Source organism: Typopeltis vanoorti, chromosome 11 (genome assembly GCF_054136105.1).
Source record: "Typopeltis vanoorti isolate ZY-2024b chromosome 11, IOZ_Tvanoo_1.0, whole genome shotgun sequence".
Classification (NCBI taxonomy): Eukaryota; Metazoa; Arthropoda; class Arachnida; order Uropygi; family Thelyphonidae; genus Typopeltis; species Typopeltis vanoorti.
Window position 1 is genome coordinate 16,044,993 of NC_143559.1, and position 25,605 is coordinate 16,070,597.

The following is a 25,605-nucleotide window of genomic DNA, read 5'->3' on the forward strand; positions in this document are numbered from 1 at the left end:
CCACATACAAATAGCTAAACATTTAGCCTAATCGCTCACATGCTATACTGCCAACACACCATCACACATAAAAAACTCAGCCCACTTCAAAGCCAGCATAGAAAACCTTCCACTCCAACATACTGACATAATGGTCAGTTTTGATGTCTCCTCCTTATTCACAAATGTCCCACTCAATGAAACAGAGTTAATCCAAGCTAAATTTCCTCCCGATATCTCAGCCCTATTTCAGTTCACAAAGAACTCAGGCTATTTCGTTTTTCAGGGAAAATTCTACAAATAAATAGAGGGAATGGGTTCACCACTCTCCCCACCATTGGTCAACTTCTTTATGGAGACTTTTGAAGAGAAAACCTTAAACTCTGCTCCATAAAAACCAACCATATGGCTTCACTACATTGATGATGTGTTCGCTATTTGGCCTCATGGCTCTGACACACTCCTCTCCTTCTTAACACACTTAAACAACCAACACCCCCAGAATCAAGTTCACCCTAGAGAAAGAGGAAAACAACAGCCTCCCTTTTCTAGACAGACTAGTCACCCGCCAACCTGATGGAACCTTAGTTTTCTCTGTTTATAGAAAATCCACCCATACAGGCAGATACATTCACCAACAATCCCCCCCCCCCCCGCCATCACAACAATATGGAGTTATTAAGGAACTATACAACAGGGCGAAACTAATCTGTACAAATGACAATGCCCTAACCACTGAACTAAATCACATCCTCAACACTTTCTCACCCAATGGCTACCCCCCACCAAAAAAAATCCAAAAAATATTGAAACCAGTAAACCACCCCCCCCCCTTCACAACAAGGATTACTCTAAATCCATCACCATTCCCTACATCTGAGGCACCTCGGAAAAAATTACCAAAATCTTAAGAAAACATGACTTGACCTCTTGTTACAGACTATATAGAAAATTGGCATCCCTTATCCGCTCCACTAAAGACCTCCCCTAGACCTACCTGGTGTATACCAGGTCCCTTGCATCTGTAATCTGTCTTACTTTGGCCAAACAGGCAGGACAGCGAATATCAGCATTTCAGAACACAAGGACTACATCTGGTTTCACAAGTAGAGCCACTCTGGTCTTGCAGACCATGCTGTGGATACACGCCACAGAATACGGTGGAAGAAAGCCACAGTAATACACCATAGCAAGTTCAAGTTTGAAAGACTTTTCATGGAATCAGCCCTAAGAAAGATGACAAACCTCAACAAATTTGGTTGCATGAGACTGCCCCAAATTTGGGAGACATACATCATGAGACCTTCAGCCCAACAGCCAAGAATACCTACATAGCACGCTAGGGGGCAACATCAGGACATTTAGGAGAAACGATAGCTTCCTGCTTCGTCCTCATTTACTGTATGTAGTGCTTGCATGCACGTGTCTTTATTGTAAGTTCCTTTGAAAATGGCAACATGACGTTGCCAAAATATTGGAAATATATATTAAAGTTTAATTTAATTATATTCTATTGTATGTTGTGAATTCCTTAAGTCAATTAATAATTATGTGCAACCAGCGTATAAGCCTTTCTACAAGTATTCCTGTTATTATATCCTCTTCTGTCAACCACGTCTCAGTGATCCCAATAATCTTTGGCCAGGCTGATGCTATCAGCGGCTCCAATTCCTCTCTTTTATTCCAGATACTCCTGGCATTAGTATAAAGCATAAAAATGCCGCTGTTTCTATACCGCATTATCCCCTCTAGACTCCACTGGGCTTAGTGTTATCTGATGTCGTTCCCCCTTCTCCTAAGTACCCATTCCCACAAGAGGTCACCCCTGCTACCATCCACCCTGGGTATTCTAGTTTCCCTGCATTGACACACCGACTCATTCAGAACAGCAATCTTTCCAGATGCCTACTTCCTTCCTCATTCAAATGCAAGCAGTCTCTCGCATACAATTCCTTTCTATCCTCAAACACCCTCCAAGCATCCACATATTCCAATCCTTTCTTCTGACACATTCTAGCTATTATGTTATTTAATCTTACTGCTGTCCTGCTCAGCTCATCACTATCATACCTAGCATGAATATCCCTTTGCATGAAATTTGAAAATTTTAATATGTATCCACTTTCTACTTAAAATTATCAGTTATACAAATCATCACAAGCTGATTCGTCTGAATTTGCAATTGTAATCTTCAGAAACAGTGTCCATCCTTTGGTTTTAGACACGATGAAATTATATACACAGAAGATATAAATATTCACAGAGTGAGCAAGCATTGACTACACAAATAATGATATTAAAAAACAAAATAATTGGTCCTGGCAATGCTTATAATTATTAAGGAAATGTATGTTTTGACAGAGAATTACCACTTTCCATCTTTCCTTTACTACATGACCTGGCTGAAGAAGATCTTCACTTGTCATAGTGATAGAGAAACTGGAGTAATTATTGTTATCATCCTCTTCATAGGACGCAACATCTCCATTGCAGATGTATCTGAAAAATAAATTAAGCCAGTTACAGAATATTAAAATGACATTCCAAACTGTTATAAAGAAAAAGAATCATGCAATTTTCCTAGTAAATGTTTCTTTAAGGAAGCATATTTTTTACCAATTACGGTACAGTGACACGTATGTTAGAACTGGAGTTTTGTTAATTGGAAAAATTGCAAATAACAGATAGCAAAATGCTAATCTAAGAGATAAGCTTAGGTGTTGATGTTATTCATGACTTATTTTTAACGTTATTAACAACACTAAACGAACAATTTAAAAAAGATGTTTTATTAACTGCTTTTATTTCACTGAATTTCAAATCAGCATCATCAGAGCACAACACAGCATGTAAACGCAACAATGAATAAGTGAGACAACACAATTGTAATGGACAAAATATTTAAAGTCCTATTTTGATGCCCTCCAATTTGTAAAAAAAATATTAAAAAAAAACTGCAGCTGTGCGGGAGTTGCTCTTAAGATAACAGTCTCCCAAATTTTTGGAAAATTAATGCAACCATATTTGTTCAGGTTAGGAGAATTCTTCATGGCCACCATGGCCGATTCAAAAAATAATCTTTCGGATCTATAACAACTTCTAAATAGCACATTAGTTTTCTTCCATCTTATCCTGTGTGAAGGAGTGTCCAAAGCATGTTCTGCCAGTCCTGACTTGCCATAATAATGGCAGCAAAGGTATGTTTTATGTTCTTACAGGCAGATGTTAACAGATCTTTCTGTCTGCTCACAGCAGACCAAGTCGCAGGTAACTTTATACACTCTAAGGTGTGAAAGAGGGTGAAGTTTATCCTTAGGCGAGCAGACAAGCAGATCAGAGTTGCTAATTTAACAAGAGGTTCGAATGTGGTGTGTAGGCCATGTTTCATCAGTACTTTGGAAATCTTTTCTGATATATTCCAATTCTATTCCCTCTGAATAGAAATGGAATAGATCAGAATAGATATATCAATATATCAGTAGGGAATAGAAATGGAAATGTCGTGTTACATGGAACACTTTGAAAACAAAGTTGGCTGTTTAGGTAGGTGATAAACTCATTCATGGGGCCATATGGCAAGAGTTTGTCACCTACCTAAACAGCCAACATCCTAAAATCCACTTCACAGTAGAAAAAGATCTAATAACTGTTCACCCGTTCTTGACTTTGTCACCTGCCTTTCAAATGGATCACATCTTTTCCCATTTAGAGAAAACCGACACACACACAGGAAGATATCTACATAAACAATCACATCAACTAGTCCAACAGTATGCCATTTTAAAAACACAGAGAGAGAGAGCCAGAGCCATTTGTTCTAACGATACAGCTCTATCCACAGCACTTAAATATCTGCACCATATGTTCTTTGCCAATGGCTACAATTCCCACAAAATAGATAAAATACTACATTGCCCTATTACCCCTCCTTCACTCCCTTAATACACAGGAACACAATATTACCATTTCTATTCTGTAAATGTTCTATAAATGCAGGAAACATATAAGACAAATATTTTAGCACAACAAGTCCAAAATAATAATTTCTAATAAAATCTCTGTTTTAGAGAAATCCTTCCCGTATTGTTTTTCCCCAAAGACTATGACATCCAGCTGTTCATGAAACACCAACAGATTCCTTTTTTCATCCTAATTACTTGTTCATACTCTCATACCAAACTCTCGTGTTAAAAGTTTGTTATCTTTTAAATTTTATTCTCTCTGTCCCTCCCTAAACACACTATAATCTACACATTCTATCCCACTAACTATATCATCTTCCGTCAGCCATGTTTCACTAATGCCAATAATCTGTGGCCAGGAAGAGCCAATCAAAGCCAAAAATTCTTCCTTCTTGTTCCTAATACTCCTGGCATTAGTATACATGAAATGCAGAGGTCCCTTTGTCCCACCCCTATCTTGATGCATTATTCTAACTATCCCATTCTGATTTCTTGTCCTTAGTACTGGCTCAGGTACATTATATACATTCTTACACTCAACTGTCTCACTGATGTCCGCATATCCACTTCCCCCACTCCTTGGTAGTTCTAGTTTCCCTGGTTCTGCACATCCATTTTCACTTCATTCAGCAACACTTTTTCCAGTCTCCACACACCAAATCCATTCAAATGCAGGCCATCCATCTTGTATAAATCCTTTCGCCCATCAAACTCGTTCCACACCACACCATCTGCATAACCTGTGCATAAAGTCATTTGTGATTATGGCCCTCCTAAACTCCTCTCTGTCATACTCCTGCAACAGACTCACCATGCTAACTCTGTTTTCTTTCACTACCTTTAACAATACTTTCAAGTCCTCTCTCATAAAAAATTTATCTCCTTTCAATTCATTCGTACCTGCCACAACTATCAATTCTTTCACCATCTGTTTTTGCGCTCTAATACTCTCACTTACATCCTTAAATTTCGCACCCGGTAAGTACGATTTAGTTAAACTCCCATCTATCACTCCTCTTAATAACGAGTCACTATACAACACTCTTTCCTTCATTTCAGAAACTCTCCCGCTCTTACGCTTATTTTTCCTTTCAAACACTTGTTTATTTCCGTTAGCTGAGGCACTCTGGAAAGAGTTTTGCAGGTACTCCAACTGCCGCTGCACACAACTTAGAGATCTCACTCCATACAAATAATTCCTCATTTTTTTCATCATTTAAACCATTTTCTCTCTCTGTATGGTTGCTTTCACTCTCTCTTTGATCACACCGCTCTCATTGCCATCTTGTAATACATCACGATTCCCTATCAAGCCACTATTTTCACTCACATTCTGGCTTTCTTCAACCATAACTATCTCACGACCTGACACATACTTCAATTCCTCACTTTGCTTACACAAATGTATGCTTAATCTCTTCATTCATCCATTTCACAAATACCTTATTTAACCTTCTGACCCTTGGAATAACTTTGGACATTGCTTCTACTAGATACTGTATTTAGTTGAATATAACTCGCACTTTTTTCACCAAAATCAAAATTAAAAAACCATGTTGTGCGAGATTGCAGGGATTTTCAGAAACTAAAGTTTTTCAGGATTAAACAAAATTGATGTTTATAATTAGATCCTCAGTATTAATTGTAATTTATAATTGCTTACATTATTCATAAATGAACGAGTTTAAATTAATTATCACTGTTATTTATGCGATCAGCTGATAACCTTCATCATGTGATATATTTACATTTTTTTAGCGACAATGCTTTAGCAATTAATTATTTCTGGTGAAATCATGTTCCAAGCTCTGAAAATCCAGTTGCACAACAGTTCTAATAATGGTCTCTTAATCCACCCCTGCACAATCCAAAAACGAGTAAAAGTCAATGCTCTCACTACCACATTCCCTCTATTGGTTCCTTCCATCTCTATGCATATGATGGTATGGTATTAACAAAAGATCGCACAACTCAATGACAGACGATTGTTGAGTTGAAATTCTGATTTTCTTCAACTGAATTCCAAAATAGCTGTAAACTGCCATAATAACATTCACTATCTATTTCTGAAAGTTTTAAACTTTTTTCATATGAGAACTATATGCAAGAGTTTTTAATTTCTTTTTTCGTAAAGTAAAATCAGAGGTCCGAGATATACACAAGGATGAGTTATGTTAGAGTAAATACAGTAGTTCTTGATTATATCACCCAAGCAGCATCGATCTCCTTTCCACCCAGGGCCGAGCCGTGCGGTTGTGCAGATTGTGCGGCACACAGGGGCGCTTGAAGATAGGGGTGCCATTTCACCACGGGAAATAATAATAAAAAATATATATATATATACATATCTTCTTATTCTTGAATTATATCGTACTATACAAACATCACAATTACAAATTATAGTTAATGCAATAAAAATGAAATTTTAAATCAGTCAAATTATTATGAATTCTTAATAATCTAACAACATTTTTAACTTAATACATTGCCAGCTTTTTATAATTTGTTTGAAGTGAAACATTATCAATATTACCACAGATTTTATTTTACAGAGTAAGCATCGACTCAGCGAAAATTGTATAAATATTCTCGATTGTTTATTATATTTTTAGTGAAAACTGTTAGTTTAAGACAGACTGTGAATTCATTCTTACACTGTGCTTTGCCCAGTACCATCGACATGGTGTAGCATAGAGGCAGCCTGCCTCTATCTGCTGTTTAACACGTTCATTGCCAAGCTGAAAATTGGAATTTCGTGTGGTGGCCAAATTTTTTTTACTTGATAGCGTCGTCCACGCGATAACGCGTGATCGACTGTTTGGTGAGGTCTCGCATCACGCGATATCGCGATTGGCAATGAACGTGTTAATAAGGGTGCTCGTTCAGCAGTATTACTGCAACATGACATTTTACAAAAATACAGCGCTTAGTTTAGCAAATAAAAAAGGTGCCAGTTTCCACTAACAGTTAAATATGTGCTTATTATATTTTATTCATAAAAAAATTACAGTCATACATACTAAAACTAAACATTTTAGAACCCGCTTATTATATACTTAAGGAAACAACCTATAAATTATCATATAAAAACCCTTCGAGTTTTCAAAATTCGAGGAGAACTGGTCTACCAGTATGGAACTTGGGGGATGGTCGAGGGGGGGGGGCAAGCAAGGAACCCCCTTTCGAGTCTTCAAAATTCAAGTTATTAGAATTCAAAGAGAACGGCCTACCAGTCCGGAACTTGGGGGGGGGGGGTGCATAGCCGTCAGGGGATGGAGCCCCTAGTATATATATATTAAATTATATTATGCATGAATTCTACTCAAATTGCAAATCACTATCCCCACCCCCCAACTTTCACATTTTACTCCCTGCAGTAAACAACACATATGCCCTCCACAACAGCAACTATACTGCAGAAACATGAAAAACAATTAGTTTTATCATGTCACTGAATAAGGTTCACAGACATTTGCAGACTGTGTAATATATTTCTCAACAAATAGTGCAATTAGAGACAACTAATAATCACATCTCCCCTCCAACAGAAACTGCTGCATAGACTGGAGCAAACCACGTTGCAGGTGCAACATATAGTTTAGCTTGACACTACCCCGTCATGAACGTGTTAAAACTAAGAAATCTATAGCGAATACATTTCAGATATGGAAATTGGTTTAAGAGAATTAGCATTTCAATTCAATTTTCAGCTTGTTTTGTTTGGGTCGTGCGACCTTCTGTTAATACCGCACCAATCATATGCACTTCTTAATAGTTGCTTTTTCTCTACTGGCCTACAATCGCACACATCTTTCACTTCTCATTAGTAATTTGTCAAGGATTGTTCATTACGTATCTCAAGTCTTAAATTACTGGTAATTTTTGCTTGATATAATGGGAAAGAAGATGACTCTATTTGGGTAGATAACTTTGATTGCATACAAGGAAACCACTCTCGAGGACAGAAGAAGTGATGGAGAATAGAAGCTACTTGGTAAGTCATACCCATTTTCAGTTTTTTTTTTCCTGAAAACTTTAGTTTACGAAATCCCCGCATATATCTCACACCACGATTTTTTAGCTTTCATTTTGGGAAAAAAGTGAGAGTTATAGTCGAGTAAATACAGCAATTTTTTTAGCTTTCAAATTCTTAAGTATGGATTATTGGTTAGACTAGATTTATAAAACGCACAAAAGAGAGCAATATAGCAGATATAGAAATACGCAATTTCACTTGTCTCATTGATGAAAAATTATTTATATCAAGTAGAAATGTATAGTATCTTTATAAATTTTGTTCTATTAAAAATAAATTTTTTTTTTGTTTAAATGTACATCTAAATTCAAATAAAACAGACATTTACAATGTATTTTTATTTATTATTCTTATTTTGATAAGGATATTTTGAAAAGGTACTTGGTAATAATGAAAATTAAAGAAGGGGTAGATCGGTGTTTCTGAAGTTCCAGAAACACTGATCTATCCAAATATTTAGTCAGAAACATAGGTGTATATTATGATGTTCGTTTTCTTAAATTCCGCTTCGAATTTGGATAGACGAAATAGTGTCTATCCAAATATGCACTTGTTACATTTTTTTCAGTGTCATTTCAATTTTGAATGTGAAACATATTGAGTGTATTGTGTATTCTGCGTTTAAGTAACTTTGGATAATTTTTGACTTTGATTTTAATTGTGTACTTATTTTTGGATTTTTGAGAGACAAAATTTTAAACATATTAATCAGCTGAGGGACCATAGCTAAAAATCCTGTATATATGCTTGGTAGACTATCGGTGCATCAGGCTGACGCAGAACAAATTAAATTAATAAACATAGGTGATTTATGAGCTATAACACTCTTTAGATGATCTGTTTGTTTACACATACTGCAGGGCCCTTCTTGATACTTTTTGGTGTATTTTTGCATCATTTCATTTTATGCATTACAGTGTTACTGTGCAGTTGCCTTGTTTTATAAAACATATTTATTGCTGTTCAGTAAATTTTTTTGTGAATTTGATTATTCACGTAAAGTAAGTAAGTCAATTATACAGGGTGTCCCAAAATAAAATGATAGAAAACACAGGTTTTTAATTAAAAATTGTAATTTCTTATTGATTCATAAAGTATACAGTACAGGGTTATGCATAGAATAGAATATCGGGTAAATGGCCTCCACGGCTTTGCTGGCACATACACACTCTTTTGTCGAAATTTTCCATGACCGTTTTGCATAAATGTGGCTGAATTTCGTTGATACAGCGCTCAATTTCCTCCTTCAAGGAGAGTGGTCGTGGGCTTGTTGGCATAAACCTTAGACTTCAAAAAGCCCCAAAGAAAAAAGTCCAACGGCATTAAGTCACATGATCTGGGCGGCCAATTCTGATCACCAAAATGGGAAATTACATGACCAGGAAATGACTCATGCAGTAATTGAATTGTTTCTCAGGCTGTATGGCAAGTGGCCCCGTCTTGTTGAAACCACATCTCGTCCACATCCATATCTTGCAATTTAGGCACAAAAAACTGGATTATCATGTCGCGATAGTGAGCACCATTAACTGTTATTGCCTTACCAGCCGCATTTTCGAAGAAGAATGGACCGATGATGCCTCCAGCCCAAAATCCATACCAAACAGTGACCGTTGTGGATGCATTTGTTTCTCAACAATCACTCGTGGATTTTCTGAACCCCAAATGCGACAATTTTGTCGATTAACGAAGCCATCAAGATGAAAATGAGCCTCATCGCTGAATATGATTTTGTTCGAAAAATAAGCATCCACTTGTTGTTGTTCCATAATCCATTCAATGAACTCTCTTCGCTGTGTGTGGTCAGTAGGCTTCAGTTCTTGAGCAATTGAACTTTGTAAGCATAAAGATGCAAATCTTTCATGAGAATACACTGTAGAGAACTTCTTGAAATGCCCAATTCAAGACCACGGTGCCGAATTGATGTTCCTGGACGCTCAGCAACACCCTCACAAACTGCTTCGACGTTTTCTGTTGAACGACGGCCAGAGTGTATATGATCACTAATTGATCCAGTTTCCTTGAATTTTTTAATTAATCTTTTCACAGTTGATGAAGTTAAATCACTATTCTGACCATATTTTGTAAGAAAATTGCAAACTATAGCTGCCAAACCTTCATTATTTTTAAAATATTGCTTAACAATGAAAATGAGTTGTTCTTTCGTGTGTAGCGCTCCAGTTTTAATAACCCTGAACTGTCAGCTGCCACGTGTCTTTTTTTCTCGTTGGCAACACTTTACCGCACAAATGGCGCTAAATTAAAATCTTGCGTGAATTTTGGGACACCCTTTATTTTTGCTAAGTTTGAAAATCAGTTAAATTGTTTCATTTTAGTCAATTATCTTATTTTGAAAACAAAAGATTTTTATCTTATGTTGGGGAGACATCTAGAAAATAAATAATTTTCTATAAGAGGTTTATTTATATATTTGTTCTTGTTCTGGTTTGAAGACATTGGGGTTGGGGTCCTTATACTAATTTCTTTAATAAATAATTCTAATATTCTAGAAATTTCTGAATTATTAAACAATTACTGGAATGTAAAAAATATTAAATAAATATCACTGAGAAATCAATCAGTGGCTAATATCTCTACATGTTAATTTTCAAAAAATACCTAAAATGTAAGCATATTTATTATTCAAAGCCTCTGAAAAAATCAATTTTTGTAATAAAAAAAAATAGCCAGTCTTGGGCCATTCACCTTAAAAATAATAGTTGATTAAGGGGTTAAAAGATAAAAAAAGGGAAAATTTCAGAAATTATTTATTTTGGTGGAAAACTTTTAACACTCTTCTTAATTTAAAGTCTAACCAAGTGTGTTAACCCCTAGATGTCGGGGAAAAAAGCCAAAGAAGTTATCTGGTGCACAAAACAGGAAAAGACAATTGCAACGAGTACAACTGGAACATAAATTGGCTGGATCGCTGAATAAATTTTAACTTCAGGATCACATAAAAAACGAAGAACAGAAAGTTCTGACAACGCAAGTACTCCATGTAGCTCTACTACAGAAAAAGAGAAGACACAAGATAACTAAGAAGAAACAAATGTTATATGCGAATATGAAACTGGCCTGACAGGACTGTCTACAGAAGTTGCAGCAGAAGAAATATTGGATTCCGATTTAGAGAAAACACGAAACTTCAAATTTTACTTTAAATTTTAATGTTAATGATCCAGGTACTTGGCCAAATCATATAACTACCAAAGTTAGAGATTGTTTAGTTGAGCATTGCTCACATCAAGTAGTAAATAAAGAATTTCCCAAAGATGAATCTAGCGGCAAGTTTTCTGATTCATACTATTATCTAACTTTAGCAAATGGAGAAAAACTTTTACGAAGTTATTAATTTATTCAGAATCGCAAAATTCGGTTTTCTGTTATTATTGCAAAATATTTGGTACTCAAAATTTCCAACTTACTAATGAATACGGTTGTAACGATTGGCAACATTTGAGTCATATACTAAAAATACATGAGACAAGTTCTGCGCACATTAAAAACTGTTCAAAATACAGCGAACTTAAAATGTTGTTGATTAAGAAATGCATTATTGATTACACACAAAAAAGACTATACGAAATTGAGAAAAAATATTGGCAATCTGTTATAGAATGGTTAATCTACATAATACAATATTTATCAAGACAGTGTATAGCTTTTAGAGGTTCTTCACAAAAACTTTTTGAAAATAACAGCAATTTTTTAAAGTTAGTAGAAACTGTTGCTAAATTTGATTCGATAATGGCGGAACACTTGCATCGCATCCAAACATCACAAAAAAGGAACACTGCTCATTATTTATGTGATAAAATACAAAAAATTTTAGAAATGGTTAAATAGGCGAAATATTATTCATTAATTCTTGACACTACTCCGGATATAAGCCACACAGAACAATCATCTATTGTTATTAGTTTAATCCTTTATCCAAGTGTGAGCAAACAAAGTTTGCGCCTGAAAGTATCTTCAGGACTGGCTCCCACTGAAGAGACCTCAATAAAGGTCAAAACTAGTCTGGGTAGTGGCCCTTCCCTTAATGCATAACATTAGACATATCCGCAAGGAGATGTGCTTTGCATTATAGGAGATACTGAGATAGGAGTGTTGGTATCTTGCTCCACCTTTGCAACAAGTTGTCCCGATGTTGTACCACCTTACCCCAGTCCTGAAGATACTTTCAGGCACAAACTTTGTTTGCTCACACTTGGATAAAGGATTAAACTAAATTCATTATACTCTAACCAAGTGAAAAATAAACTTTCAACAAAAATATTGTTATTAGATTTGTCAATCAAAATAAAGATACAAATATAGCAGAAATTCATGAACATTTTTTGGGTTTTCAATCTGTAGAGGATACCACTAGGCAAGGACTATTTCAATTTATAAAAAAATATTTAAAATTATTGAATATTAACATTTCGGATTTACGCGGCCAAGCTTATGATAACGGTTCAAATATGCAAGGCAAACATAATGGACTGCAGAAAAAAATCCTTGAAATAAATTCAAGGGCTTTTTTTTATTCCATGTGCGGCTCATTAATTAAATTTGGTAGTTAATGATGCAGTTAATATATTCTGTGAAACTAAATTTTTTTGGGCTAATACAGGAATTAATTATTTTTCAATATCTGTTAAGTGTTGGGCTATATTAAAAAAACACATTTGTGTTTTAAATGTGAAACCACTTTCTGCTACTAGGTGGGAAAGTAGAGTAGAAGCAACAAAGCCACTTAAAAATAATATCAAGGAAATTTACCAGGCTCTTTATGATATTACGAAAGATCAAACTATATAAGATATCAATTCTAGAGTTCAGGCAGACAACTTAATTTCAAATATTTGTTTAAATTTATTTGCTCTGTTCATGTTTGGTATGAAATCTTAAGTCTCGTAAATGTTGCAAGCAAAATAGTGCAGAATCCAACATTTGATATAGGAAAAATTACAGAAAATCTTGATTATGTTATACAAGAATTAAATACTCACCGAACAGATAAATATTTTGAAAATATTATTAGAACTGCAAAAGAAGTAGCAAAAGATCTTAATATTGATCCTATTTTTCCAGACATTCACAAAAGAACAAAAACAAAAATCGCTGGTTACGAAGCATCAGATGAGACAACGCATGATCCTAAACAAAATTTTAAAATAAATTTTTTCTTCGCGATTTTGGACACGAATTTCGATAACTTCAGTCACGAAAAGATTCATACTCTTAAAACAACATAGCAAGCACTTTAAAGTTATAAGAGACATTAGCAAATTAAAAGATTGGAGCGATGAAGATTTAATGAAGCATTGTAAAGATTTGCACTTAAAACTGAGAAACAATCAAGATTCCGACAATCGCGATATTGATGGTATGACTTTATTTGAGGAATTGAAATGCTTTATTAAAAAAGAGTCGGCTCCTCAGGATGTTTTAAATTATATATATGAAAATAAATTAACCGACCCGTTTCCGAATACTGCGATCGTGATGAGTATTTATTTAACATTACCAATATCCGTAGCATCAGGGAAAAGAAGTTTTTCAAAACTAGAACCAATAAAAAATTATTTGCGGTCAACAATGTCTGGAGAGCATCTAACAGATTTATCAATTATATCAGTTGAAAATAATATTATGGATTCATTAGATATTAAAGATATCACTAAAAATTTTGTGGCGGCTAAAGCAAGACGGATAAATATATAAAATAAATCTACATTTATCCTAATTGTTATATAAATAAAATCATATCTCCAAATTATCTTTATGTAATATTTCTTTTTATATTAAAATAAAAGTAATTTTTGTTTATATCTACTCTATAATATAAAATGATAAGCTTTTTTTGTAACCTTTTTTGAAACGTTTTGAAACTCAGGGCTACCCTGAATGTCGAGTCTTCAAAATTCGAGGCATCAGAATTCAAGAAGAATAGGCCTACCAGTCTGGAACTCAGGGGGGGGGACCCCTGTCGAGTCTTCAAAATTCAAAGAGAACCGACCTACCAGTCCAGAACTCGGGGAGGTTGGGACCCGGAGGAAGGAACCCCTTTCAAGTCTTCAAAATTCGAGTTATCAGAATTCAAGGAGAACCGGCCTACCCATCCGGAACTTGGGGGGGGGGGCGCTGTAAGCATCAGGGGGACAAGCCCCCCTAGTATATATATATTCTGTTGTATTTATATATCAAGGAATAAAAATTTTTGAAAATTTTTATTATTAAAAATTCCTTATTAATGAATTTCAGTGATTACAATGTTTTACTACTGTTAAATAACATTTATTTTTATGTATGCGTATAAACTGTTTTGTACTTTTAACAAAGTAAAATTTTTCGCAAAAATTTTTCATGGAATTTTATGGGGGTGCTGAAAAAAGTTTTGCAAAAGGGGGCCTCCTACCCACGGCACTGTTTCCACCCAACTCCTCATTCCATTCTACAGCTGCAAGCTGTCTCCTGAGCTTCTCATAATCACCAGCCTTGTAGTTCCACATATGCCCTTTCCTAACATGGTTGACAACCATCCAGGTAATCACTTCATGGTCAGTCTCACCAATTGGAGGGAGATTTGACACCTCATTTATAACATCCTCTGATGTGATGATCAAATCCAATTCCCTCAAATCCTCGTGTGCCCTCTGTTACATAGTGCGTGAGGTAGTGGTCCCTCGAAAACTTAAGAAATGCATTTTGTTTACTTCAGGTTGAAATCTCATCCCCATCTATATTGCCATAATTAAAATCATCCTTTTCATATTTACTTGGTTAATTTGCATATACATTTCATGGTCACTCCCCTCCACATTACCAGGTCTATAGTAACATCTAAGTATTTCATTCTATTTACCTCTGTCTCAACACCATACTGCTTCAAAACTACTGCAACTATTTTCCTTTCACAAAATACATAATATCTTTCCATTTCTATTCCTGTCAAGATGTTATCCTCATCCAGCCATGTCTCACTTATTCCAACAATTTTTGAGTGAATGAACTCAATTAATACAATCATTTTATTTCCCTTGTTTCTGATACTTCTAGCATTCGTATATAAACATAACAGCTCATTCCTGGTTTTATACCAAGTTTCTCTGATACCATTTATTAGGTGTGGCTTCTCTATACCTTCCTTGAGCCATTTCTTTTTCTCCTTACTCATCCCAGAAGAACATTCTTCAAATCCAACTGTTTTCTCTACCTCCCAGGTCATCCCATTCCCTTCTTGTCTACATATGCATTCACATACTCTTTGATCATCAACATATCTAAAACTGTGTTCGTCTTGGACACTTGTTCTCTCATTCTCTACACTCGTGCTGCCTACTTCTTCATTCATAAGCACCACTTCAATCTCTCCTTCCTGCTCTTTCACATTGCTTCTTACTTGCTCAGATTCATTCTCTGCACTCACTGCCTCCCTTCCAGCAGCAGTCTCTCCAAATGACCTACACCATTCAAATGCAGTCCATCACTCTTATAGAGTTCAATTTGATCTTCAAACTCATTTCACACAAACTAAACTCCTTTCTCTTCATACGTTTCTGCTAACATATCATTTATAATCCTTGCTCTACATCTCATCTTATCATTGTCATACTTGCATAGTGTGCTGACTACCTTTCCTATCATACTATTATCTTTTATCCTTCTTAAAACCTCCAGATATCTAATCTTACATTGTCCTTGTTCCCAGTAAAGTCATTTGTTCCTATTACCATCACAAACTCTTTTGCTCACTTACTCCTCATATCCAACACCTGAATCACTCTATTCATTTTACCTCCAGGGAAAACAAACCTTGTGCATCTTTTCATTTACCACACTTCTAATCGAATCCCCATACAATGTCACTTGTGAGTCTTTCATTAAGACATACCAACATCATTCATTTTTGACTTCTTCACTCTTCCATATATATCTATAATTCTCTTCATTTTATCTCTGCATCCAACCATGGAACCAACTAATGGATTTCACATTCATGATGTAAATCTTTAGATAGAAATGGTAATAGTACATTACTAATAGTAAATTATTAAAAATAATTCTTGATGTTCAACTCTCCCAGTCACTGTCTGGCATCCTATTCATTTCAGCATACTGTCAACTAACCACACTGGTTGACATATATCCAAAAGATTTGTGCATCATCCTTTGCAAAAAAATTAGTATTAGCAAATTAAAACTGCCAAAATTCTATTCAATACAACATACCTTCATAGGGACTGAACATTACTGAAAGGATCATGCTGCTTAATGGTTTAACCACTGGAAGATGCAACAAGTTACAGCCCAATCTGACTGCCACAACTGAAGTAGGGTTCTTATCTCCTATGCTGCTGGCATTTCAGAACCAAGCTCAAGAATGATACAAAAATATAAATGGGTGGTTACCTTCTTTCCTGACAATAAACTGTCCAGCTAAGTTTATTACCTTCCACCAACAATAAACATTAACTGATGTCTCTAACCTAGAAGTTTATTTAGTGCCTTTTGAATGCCTCCTCTCATTTTTGGAAAAATTAGGCATTCTGCTGAAAACAGAGAGACTACAAGTGAATACTAACATCTACTGCAAAAAATCTTATGGAAACAGAGAGAGGGAATGACAAGAATCTAAGGGAGTGCTGGAACCAGGGATAGAGTGATGCCACAGAACAGCAGGTAAGTAGGGGAACACAGACAAAAGGGGTTAGAAGAGATTGAGTGAGGGATGCAGGTGAGGAATCAAGGAAAAAAGTGATAAGAGGTGTGATGTATGGAGACTAGATGATCATTGGCGTGCAAGATAGGATGACAGAGGAGTGTTTGCTTGGAGGAATGACAGAAAGTGTGGCTATGCCAATTAAGCGGGGTGAAAGGGTGGATGAGATGATTGTGATAATGGGCACGAATGACTTGAGAGGAAGTGTAAATCAGGTGGCAAGAGATCTGAGATTCATGCTTGAGGTTGTACAAAAGAGGAAAGATAATGTCTGTGACCCAGGTATGATAATGACGAGCTGAGCAGAACAACAGTAATAATGAATAGCATAATAGTCAGAATGTGTCAGAAGAGAGGACTGGAATATGTGAATGCTTGGAGGTCATTTGAGGATAGGAAGGAACTGTATGCGAGAGACTGCTTGCATTTGGATGAGGAAGGACATAGGTAACTGGAGAGATTGCTGTTTTCTGAACAAGTCAATGCATCAATGCAGGGAAACTAGAATTCCCAGGTTGGATGGCAGCAGGGGTGGCATCTTGTGGGAATGGAGGAGTATTTCATCCTGGAGATGAAAGTTTTAATACTAGAGGGATAGGGCAGGTTCAAGGTTTAGAGGAGAGTGTGTTCTAAATACTGGGTATTTGGAACACACTCAGAATTGTTATTTCATAATGGGTTTTGAGAGAATGTGCTAAAGAACTGACAGTTTTGTTGACCTAGCATTTCAATGAAAGTCTGGCTACAGGAAAGGTACCCAAGGAATGGAAGGAAGGTTAGATAGTGCCATTGGAAATAGTGAAGGGCCATATACAGCATTGGGCAGGTGAGGATGTTATCTGTGAGAGTCAACATGGATTTGTAAAGGGACACTCTTACTTTAGTAATTGTGTATTTTGGAAAAAGTGTATTTTTGAAGTTTGATGGCTCATAACACCACTTTGTTTTGGTGTAATACCATAAAATTATATATCAATGGAAAGAAAATTTAATCAAGAATGTAATGCAACAAAGTTTGTTCAATTATCTGTATTCTAAGAAAAGTTATAGCCAAATAACCAGAAAAAAGAAGCACAACTTGCTTAGGTTGATATGAAGTAGCTGTCCTTTATTTGAATGTAGCCCATGAGCATCAGTGTTTAGAGAGCCAATCAGGTGTCATCTTGTTTTGGCAATGAGCCAATAAGGTCACAGTAGAATTCAGTTATTGATGTTATGTATTGGTGCTGAGAGGAGGACACATTTGTTAGTGTGTTATGTGATTGCTATCATGTTGGTTGTTTTTTTTTGTGTTCTTTCAATTAATGAGCTGGTAAAACTTAATAAAATTAAAGAAATGGTGCAAAGACTTGATTGGTCACCCAGAAAGCAATGTAAAATAGTACTATTAAGTGAACAAGGCTACAGTTATGAAGAAATTAGATGAAAAATTGGTGGAAACTTAACCAAAGGCAGCATTTCTAAATGTTTGAACAGGTATAAGGAGACAGTCACTATTGAAGAATTGAGAGACTGTGACTACGTGACAAAAGAAAATCATCTGGGTGTATACAAGATGAAATAGCGCAATACAATGTGAAGTTGAGTGCAAGGACTGTTCGGTGCAGACTGCAGGAATTTGGTCTAAATGCTAGAATTCCACGAAACAAGCCATTTTTATCTCTCAAACAAAGGTTGAAAAGATTAAATTGGGCTAAAACCCATGTTAACTGGACAGCGGAACAATGGGACAGTGTTATCTGGAGTGATGAGACCAAAATCTCCCTGTTTGGTAGTGATGGCATAAAATACGTAAGGAGAAGAATCGGAGAAGATTTGCATCCTGATTGCATTACAGCTCCGTGAAACACCCACTTAGTGTTATGATCTGGGGTCGTATGACATCAAAAGGTGAGGGCAGAATTTACGTGATTAATGGAAATATAAATGCCCAAAAATATAAATGTCCAATTGGATGTCTGATAGGTATCAGATTTGTGCATTGTGGGGCAATATCAAGGAGACAGAAGATTACAACAAGTGGGGTACCACAGGGTTCAGTACTGAGGCCTGTATTGTTTAACTTTATATCAATGACACTGTCAGTGGATTGCAAGGGGGGGGGGGGAATCAGTTGTTTGCAGATGTGGCAGCCCTGCAAGCGAATTTGAATAAACTAGACAGATGGGCAAATGAATGAATGGGGATGTCGGTTTGATGCAGCAAAATGTAAAATCTTGAAATATGGGATACATCGATGAGAGGCTGCATACTAGATTGGAGGAGTTGTACTGGACCAAGTAGGGGAGACAAGAGATCTGAGGATAATGATTGATAGAAAATTGAAATTCAGGGAACATATTGCAAAGGTGGTGAAGGTAATCCAGAGGATTGCTGCAATACTGAGAAGGACACTGACCTGCACAGATAAAAGAGTTATTGTTCCATTGTATAAGACCCTGATCAGACCACACTTAGACTATTGTTCTCAAATTTCGTTCCTAGGATTTGAAGGGGATAAATTAACTGTGGAAAGGGTACAGAGGCAGATAACAAAGATGGTTTCAGGACTGTACAATGTTGTTAGTTAAGAAGATAGGATGAGGGAATGTGGACTGCAGTTTGGTAGATAGAAGGAGAGGTGATATGATTGAGACTTTTAAACTGTTGAGAGTTAGTTACAGCGTTGCCACTGTGAAGTTCTTTCGCTTGGTGGAACAATGACAAGGGGACATCAATGGTAGTTATGAAAGGAAGCTGTGAGCAAGAGAGTGGTTGAACCATGGAATGCATTGCTGATAGAGTGGTAAGAGCAAGAACAGTCAATGAGTGGTATGATAGACTGTGTTTCCTAGGAAAAGGACCTCCCACAACGAGTCTTTTGACTCCATGGAGGCCTGAATAATAATATTTTGAGCATTTCAGGTCAAATATCATCTACTCTGTCTGCCCACAGCTGAGAGAATCATAACTCATAGAGTGCCAAGAAGAGTAAGTACATGTTGAAGGGGAGAAAGGAATAAGAGATGTACAAATTTGTTCAATATATGAAATCGCATGCTTTGTCTGTCACTTACTAGCTAGATTTTTGTTGTTGCTTTTTAGCAGTGATTATGATGGATCCAGTAGTGCTTACAAAAGAATATTGCATAATTTTCATGAAATTTCAAATGCTGAAAATGTGAGCATTTTTTGTAAAATGATGACATTTTACAAAAACGAATCATTAAAAGGCAGTCCCGTTCCAATTTCTTAAGGGGCTATAAGAATCATGTAGTTTATCTCATTATGATATCATTATACTACGAAAGGATGTAAAACTCAGAATTGTTGGGTGATGGACCTTCTGTAAAAAAGGAAACTTGGCCTGTAACACTGTTTCCTTTCAAGTATCACTTGCAGGTATAGATTGTCTTAACCCACCAAAAATGTTAGTTTATGTGATTCCTAAATATTAACAAAAAAAATAAAATTTCATGGCAGAAGGATTAAGGAAATGGATAAAATATCGTGCTGTTTATAAATAGATATAATCAAAATTTAATGAAATTAATTTTATACATTTTGAACTTATGTTCAAAACTAGAAAGATGTGGCTATTCAGCAAAAAAGAATGATTTCATAAATATAAGATACCATAAAATTTTATTATGGTTGAAGTAAACAAATCTGTGTTATTGGACTTGCAGTTTACAACTAAGTATATAAATAATTTTCAGGTATTTTCATATTTAAATTCTTCGAGTTAACTTCAAGATATCAGCTAATTTTAGCCTGAGTATATATTGCTTTAATTATTAATAGAAATAGGGATATTATATTTCATATTTATTTTATATTTTATCTTTATTTCATAGCCAAATGTATAGAAAAAATTCAGAAGGAGTAGCCATAGTATTCAATACTAAATATGAGGCTAATCTTCTTGAATGGCTGGCAACTTCAAGTTGAGTGATGTGGGCATTTATCAAAATGGGGAACTAGACAATGAGCCATATTTGTGCCTATGGTCCCACAGAAAGTTCTACTAAGGTAGAAGTGGAGGAATTTTTTGAGGCTTTAGAGAAAGCAACTGACACAATGAAAAAGGAAAAGTTGGTCCTTGTTGGGGATCTAAATAGCAGAGTAGGAATTGATTGTGAGACATACAAAAATATTTTGGGAAAATTTGGTGAAAAGAGCAAAGCTAATAATAATAGCAAATATCTGTAGGATTTCTGCTCAGGACATGGAATGGTTATTACTAACACAATGCTCCAACATAAAAATGTGCAAAATTCACATGGAGGGAAGAGGCAAGGAATAAGAAAAGTCTCATTATGTTATTGTTGATGCTTTCTCCCTGGTGCAGGACACTACAGTGTACAGAGGATTTGAATGATTGGAAATGATCACCATTTAGTCCTGAGCATGATAAAACTGAATTTCATATCGAAAAGAAGAACACGTAAGAAAGTTTTAAAGTGAATAAAAGTTGAGCAGCTCTCAGATATGAATGTAGACTAAAATACACAAACATTATTGAAGAAAAAATGGAGGAGTTTGAGAACAGGAACCAAACCTTGGAGATTCAGTGGCAAGCCTTGAAGAAAACCCTGATTGATTCAGCCAGAGAGGCATGAGGTGAGGTTGTCTGCAAGGATAGAAAAATCAGAACTCGATGGTGGACACAGGAAGTTAAAGAGGTAACATTGTAAAACTAAGCAGAAGTCATGAGAAGAAGACTTTGGTAAGAATATAGAAAATAAATATCAAGAAGGTAGCAAGATATTCTGGAGATTGTTGAAGAAGCTCAGAAATGGAGGAACGAGTACTGTAATTGATTATAATTGAGACAAGCAGTGATGACAGCACAGGGTAAAAAACACTGAAGGAAAGCTTGGTGAAGAACAAGCTGAATTCAGGCCAAATAGAGGCTGTCAGGATCAGATCTTCACTTTACAACAAATAGTTGAGCAATCATGGGAATATATCAAAGATCTGTATTTAAGTTTTGTAGATCTGGAAAAGGCATGTGACACGGTGCCAAGAGAGAAGCTATTCAAAATGCTGCAGTTGTATGGTGTCAGTGGGCCATTATATCAAGCAAGACTTAGTCTTTATTTGAGTTGTAAGTCTGCAACACAAAGACTAAAGGACTAATTAGGACTTTAGTCTTTGTGTTGTGCACCACAATTACTCATACTAGTCCCACTGTTAAACCGGATTGTGGTAGTCTTGCTACTGTAACAAACTTTGTGTATTCTGAAGAAGCTGGATAGAATACCAGCGAAATATTAGCAATTAAGTTAATAAATAGTTATTTTCTTATCAATCTGTATTCGCATCTATACTATTAAAATCCAATCAACATTTGCGACGAACACAAGCCTTACCACACCTGTAAGTCAGCAATTAGAATTGAAGGAAGTACAAGTCTGCAAGATTCCCCAACTAAATTGAATGACTGGTGTAATAGATATGGTATGAAGGTCAGCAATAACAAGACAAATAGAACGAAAATTGGCAGAAGCACTGAAAATATCAACTGCATTGTGAATGGGAAAATCTACAGAACATGTAAAACATTTTAGCTGCCAGGAACTTTTAGTGAAGATGGTAAATTAAATATGGAAATAGACAACAGAATCAACAAAGCTGATATGGTGGGAAGTCAACTGAATAAATTTATATGGAATAAGAGAGAAATTAGTCAAAACACTAAAGTAGCTGTACATAAAAAAGTGTTCAAACCAATTTTAACCTATGCATCTGAGAGCTGGGTTAGAAGTAAAACATTTCATGAAAGACCAGAGACATACAAGAGTCCTGAAAAAGATTAGGGGCATGAAAAGATTGCATCAATGGCAATATCATGTTAAAAACAATGATGTTAGGAAAGAACTTAACATTGTTAGCATCCAGAAGGAATGTATTAGCAGAGCTAATCTCAGGTGGTATGGTCACTTAAACAGAATGGGACAGGAAAGATTAGCAAAACAAGTGTTCTCTGCCAGGTTGGTAGGAAAAAAAGGCCCACAGGAAGACGAAGATATAGGTAGATTGATACAGTAAAAAGTGCCTTAGAAGACAGAAATATAAGATCTGATAATGTTGGAGTCTTGACAAGTAACAGATTGATTTGGAGGAAAATTGTAGGAAGTTAGTAATGATGTAAATTTTTCATGTGGTACTATCATATCCTGTACATTCCTTGAGGATACATATCAGGAATTTGCTGATGTATAGAAACTTAAAATTTCAAAAAATCAGAGAGCTAATGAAAATACAATCCTTGGCATTTAAGTCGCCTTGGTTTGTACTACTTAAGACACAGTCTCTGTCTCTATAGCCTGTATGTTCATCTTTTATTAGTGCATTGATTAAGTGTCACTGGCCTGACAGCTGTTTTGAATTGTTTAATGTCAGAGACTAAGTGAAAAGAGAGCAAAAAACTCTCTGTTTAGCATCACTGAATTCTCATATCAGAGAGTTGTATTTTTCTTAATGTTGGAGGTTTAATGGATTTTTTACAACACTCAGAAAGGATTAAAAAGAATTTAATACTTCCTATATTTCGTCCTAGTCACTAGGACATCTACGGGGATTACAAAAATAACTAATGTAACATAACACAAATATCATACAATACTAAGCCCAACCACGTGGGTGACACTAAAGTCCTATCTAGGTGGAGCACCCTCTAAGGGCAGTTGTAGGTGGCCTGGAATATATAAAGTAGGATCTCTGGTGATGAGTGTTTCCCAAATTTTCGGAAGCTTAGTGCAACCGTATTTATTAAGATTTGGTTGATTTCTAAGAGCTGCTGCTGCTTCTAAGAATAGTCTCTCTTTCTTGAATTTGCTGTGATGGAGCATGGTGGTTTTCTTCCATGATACTCTGTGGGTGGTGTCCAAGACATGGTAAGCCAAGCCTGAATGACCATATGTGTTATGTTACATTAGTTATTTTTGTAATCCCCGTAGATGTCCTAGTGACTAGGACGAATATAGGAAGTATTAAATTCTTTTTAATCCTTTGAGTGTTGTAAAAAATCCATTAAACCTCCAACATTATGTCTTCACAGCACTTAAGCCTCTATACACGAGTTGTATTTTTCATCAGTGAAATCACGGTCAAAGCATAACTTGATGAGAACAAACAGTTTAAAACAACTGTCAATCACGCTAGTGAAACCTAATCAATGCACTAACAAAAGGCAAACATGTGGGCTTTTGATAGGGCTCATGTCTTTTAAGTAATGTAATTCTATGCAACTCCAGTGTCAAGGACTGTATTCTTGTAAGTGCTCTTTTTTTTGAAATTTCAAGTTTCTGTACATTTGGCTATGAAATAAAGACTTGTTTATAATAAACCCTATTAATTGCCAAAATCAAGGCCTTTTAGGCTCTTTTTCAATAATTTTTATTTTTTCCCATGTCAAACAGCAAGAAAACCAATAAAACAACCATTTAGCTTATTATAATAAATTTTATCATCTTCAAACTGTTTGAAGGCTTATTTATAGCTCTTTGCTCCCCCCCCCCCAAAAAAAAATTAAAAGCTTGCATTAAGATGTAAATTTAGTACTTAATATCACTTATTTCAAAGAAATAGGTGATATGACAGAAAAAATCATTTTGACTTTTCATTAAACTGCTGTTATAAATAATTACAAATTATATCATTGTGTGTTCAAATGTGTATCCCCCATATTCCCACACTTCTTCACCCCTCTTTGCAATTTTATACAATAAAATTGTATGTTTTTATTCTGATATTTACATAGTGTACAGAATTAACTTTTAATTACAATGAGTGTCTTAATACAGTACTGCAAAGAATAAGTCTCAGAAATAAGTTAGAACTCTGATTTTCAGCCTGTGTAATTTTGTGTTTTTCACATGAAAGAAAGGCTAGGAGCACATGTTTATGCTTTCATTTTGAGTCATCTGCAATAAATACATGCACACTGGACTTCTATATAATTGTTTGGAGAGGTAGAATAATGCGCACTGAATTGACGACGTTGGTTACAGACCTGGGTTCGAATCCCATCAAACATTTACAGAGTTTTTTTTAACAGGGCGCCGTGGCTAAGTTGGCTAAAGCACCTGTCTAGTAAACAAGAGATCGTGGGTTCGAATCCCATCGGTGCCTTACTACTTTTGAGCACGTGGCGGTGAATTTGAGCTGTGCAGAAGAAAGTGATTTTTAATCGGTGAATAGACCGCTTTTCCCCCCGTTTTTCTACGTTTTTGAGTGCTAAATTGTTTCTCTGAATACGAGTGTACTTCAGTGGTTGTTTTTTGGAAGTTAGTTGCTGTCGCGATATAATATATTTTGGTACCGTCGGAATCGAACGCGTAACGGTGGAAGACAAAACGAAGCTAAGTTACTGTATTTAGTTATATTTCATTTTATTTAATTATATTTAGTACTTAAAAGTTCTGATGTTTGTAATTTTTTTTTCCCTCTTATTTATTAATTGAATAATTATTAAAGATTACGCTACTCGGCAGAAAGGAATGATGGTGGATTCAGCAGCAGTCGCAAGTGGCGTAACCCCAAATCCTCCGCCATTTAAGAATTCAATTATTAGCAATATCATAAGGGACTTTGTGGCATGCAGTACTTGCGGCATGGATGCGTCTCGGGAATTACATATGTGGCTTGTTAAAGAGAGTGGAGAGCGTATGTGCGCAAAATGCAGGCAGTTGGAGGAAATAAGTACATTAGATATATCGATATCCGACTTTGTTGCTCCAGGAACGGGGAATGAATGTAGGAAGACAAGTAGTGTGATAGGAGAGAATGAGAAAATAATAGTTGATAGTGTGGAAGGTGTGAATGACTGAAAGTTTAGGAGATGGTTTTGTTTGGGAGAGTGAATTTAGATTAAGAGTGACTGACCTGCAGAGGGAGATAGATGAGTTGAAAGAGGAGGTGGAATGTCT

The 25,605-nt window shown here is 35.7% G+C and overlaps 1 protein-coding gene and 1 non-coding gene across 8 annotated transcripts in view; one reads left to right on the forward strand and one right to left on the reverse strand.

Annotated features, from left to right (window-relative positions):
• Positions 1–25,605, reverse strand: part of LOC150101326 (tau-tubulin kinase homolog Asator-like) — a 324,567-nt gene that overhangs the window by 190,004 nt on the left and 108,958 nt on the right. For all 7 annotated transcript variants that reach the window (XM_090400432.1, XM_090400438.1, XM_090400431.1 and 4 more), the window contains one exon: positions 2,349–2,478. In XM_090400432.1, the coding sequence (XP_090256558.1) occupies positions 2,349–2,478 (130 nt within the window). The remainder of the gene's footprint in view (positions 1–2,348; positions 2,479–25,605) is intronic.
• On the forward strand, positions 24,735–24,808 carry TRNAT-AGU (transfer RNA threonine (anticodon AGU)). Its single transcript has one exon. It is a non-coding gene; the product is annotated as a tRNA-Thr (tRNA).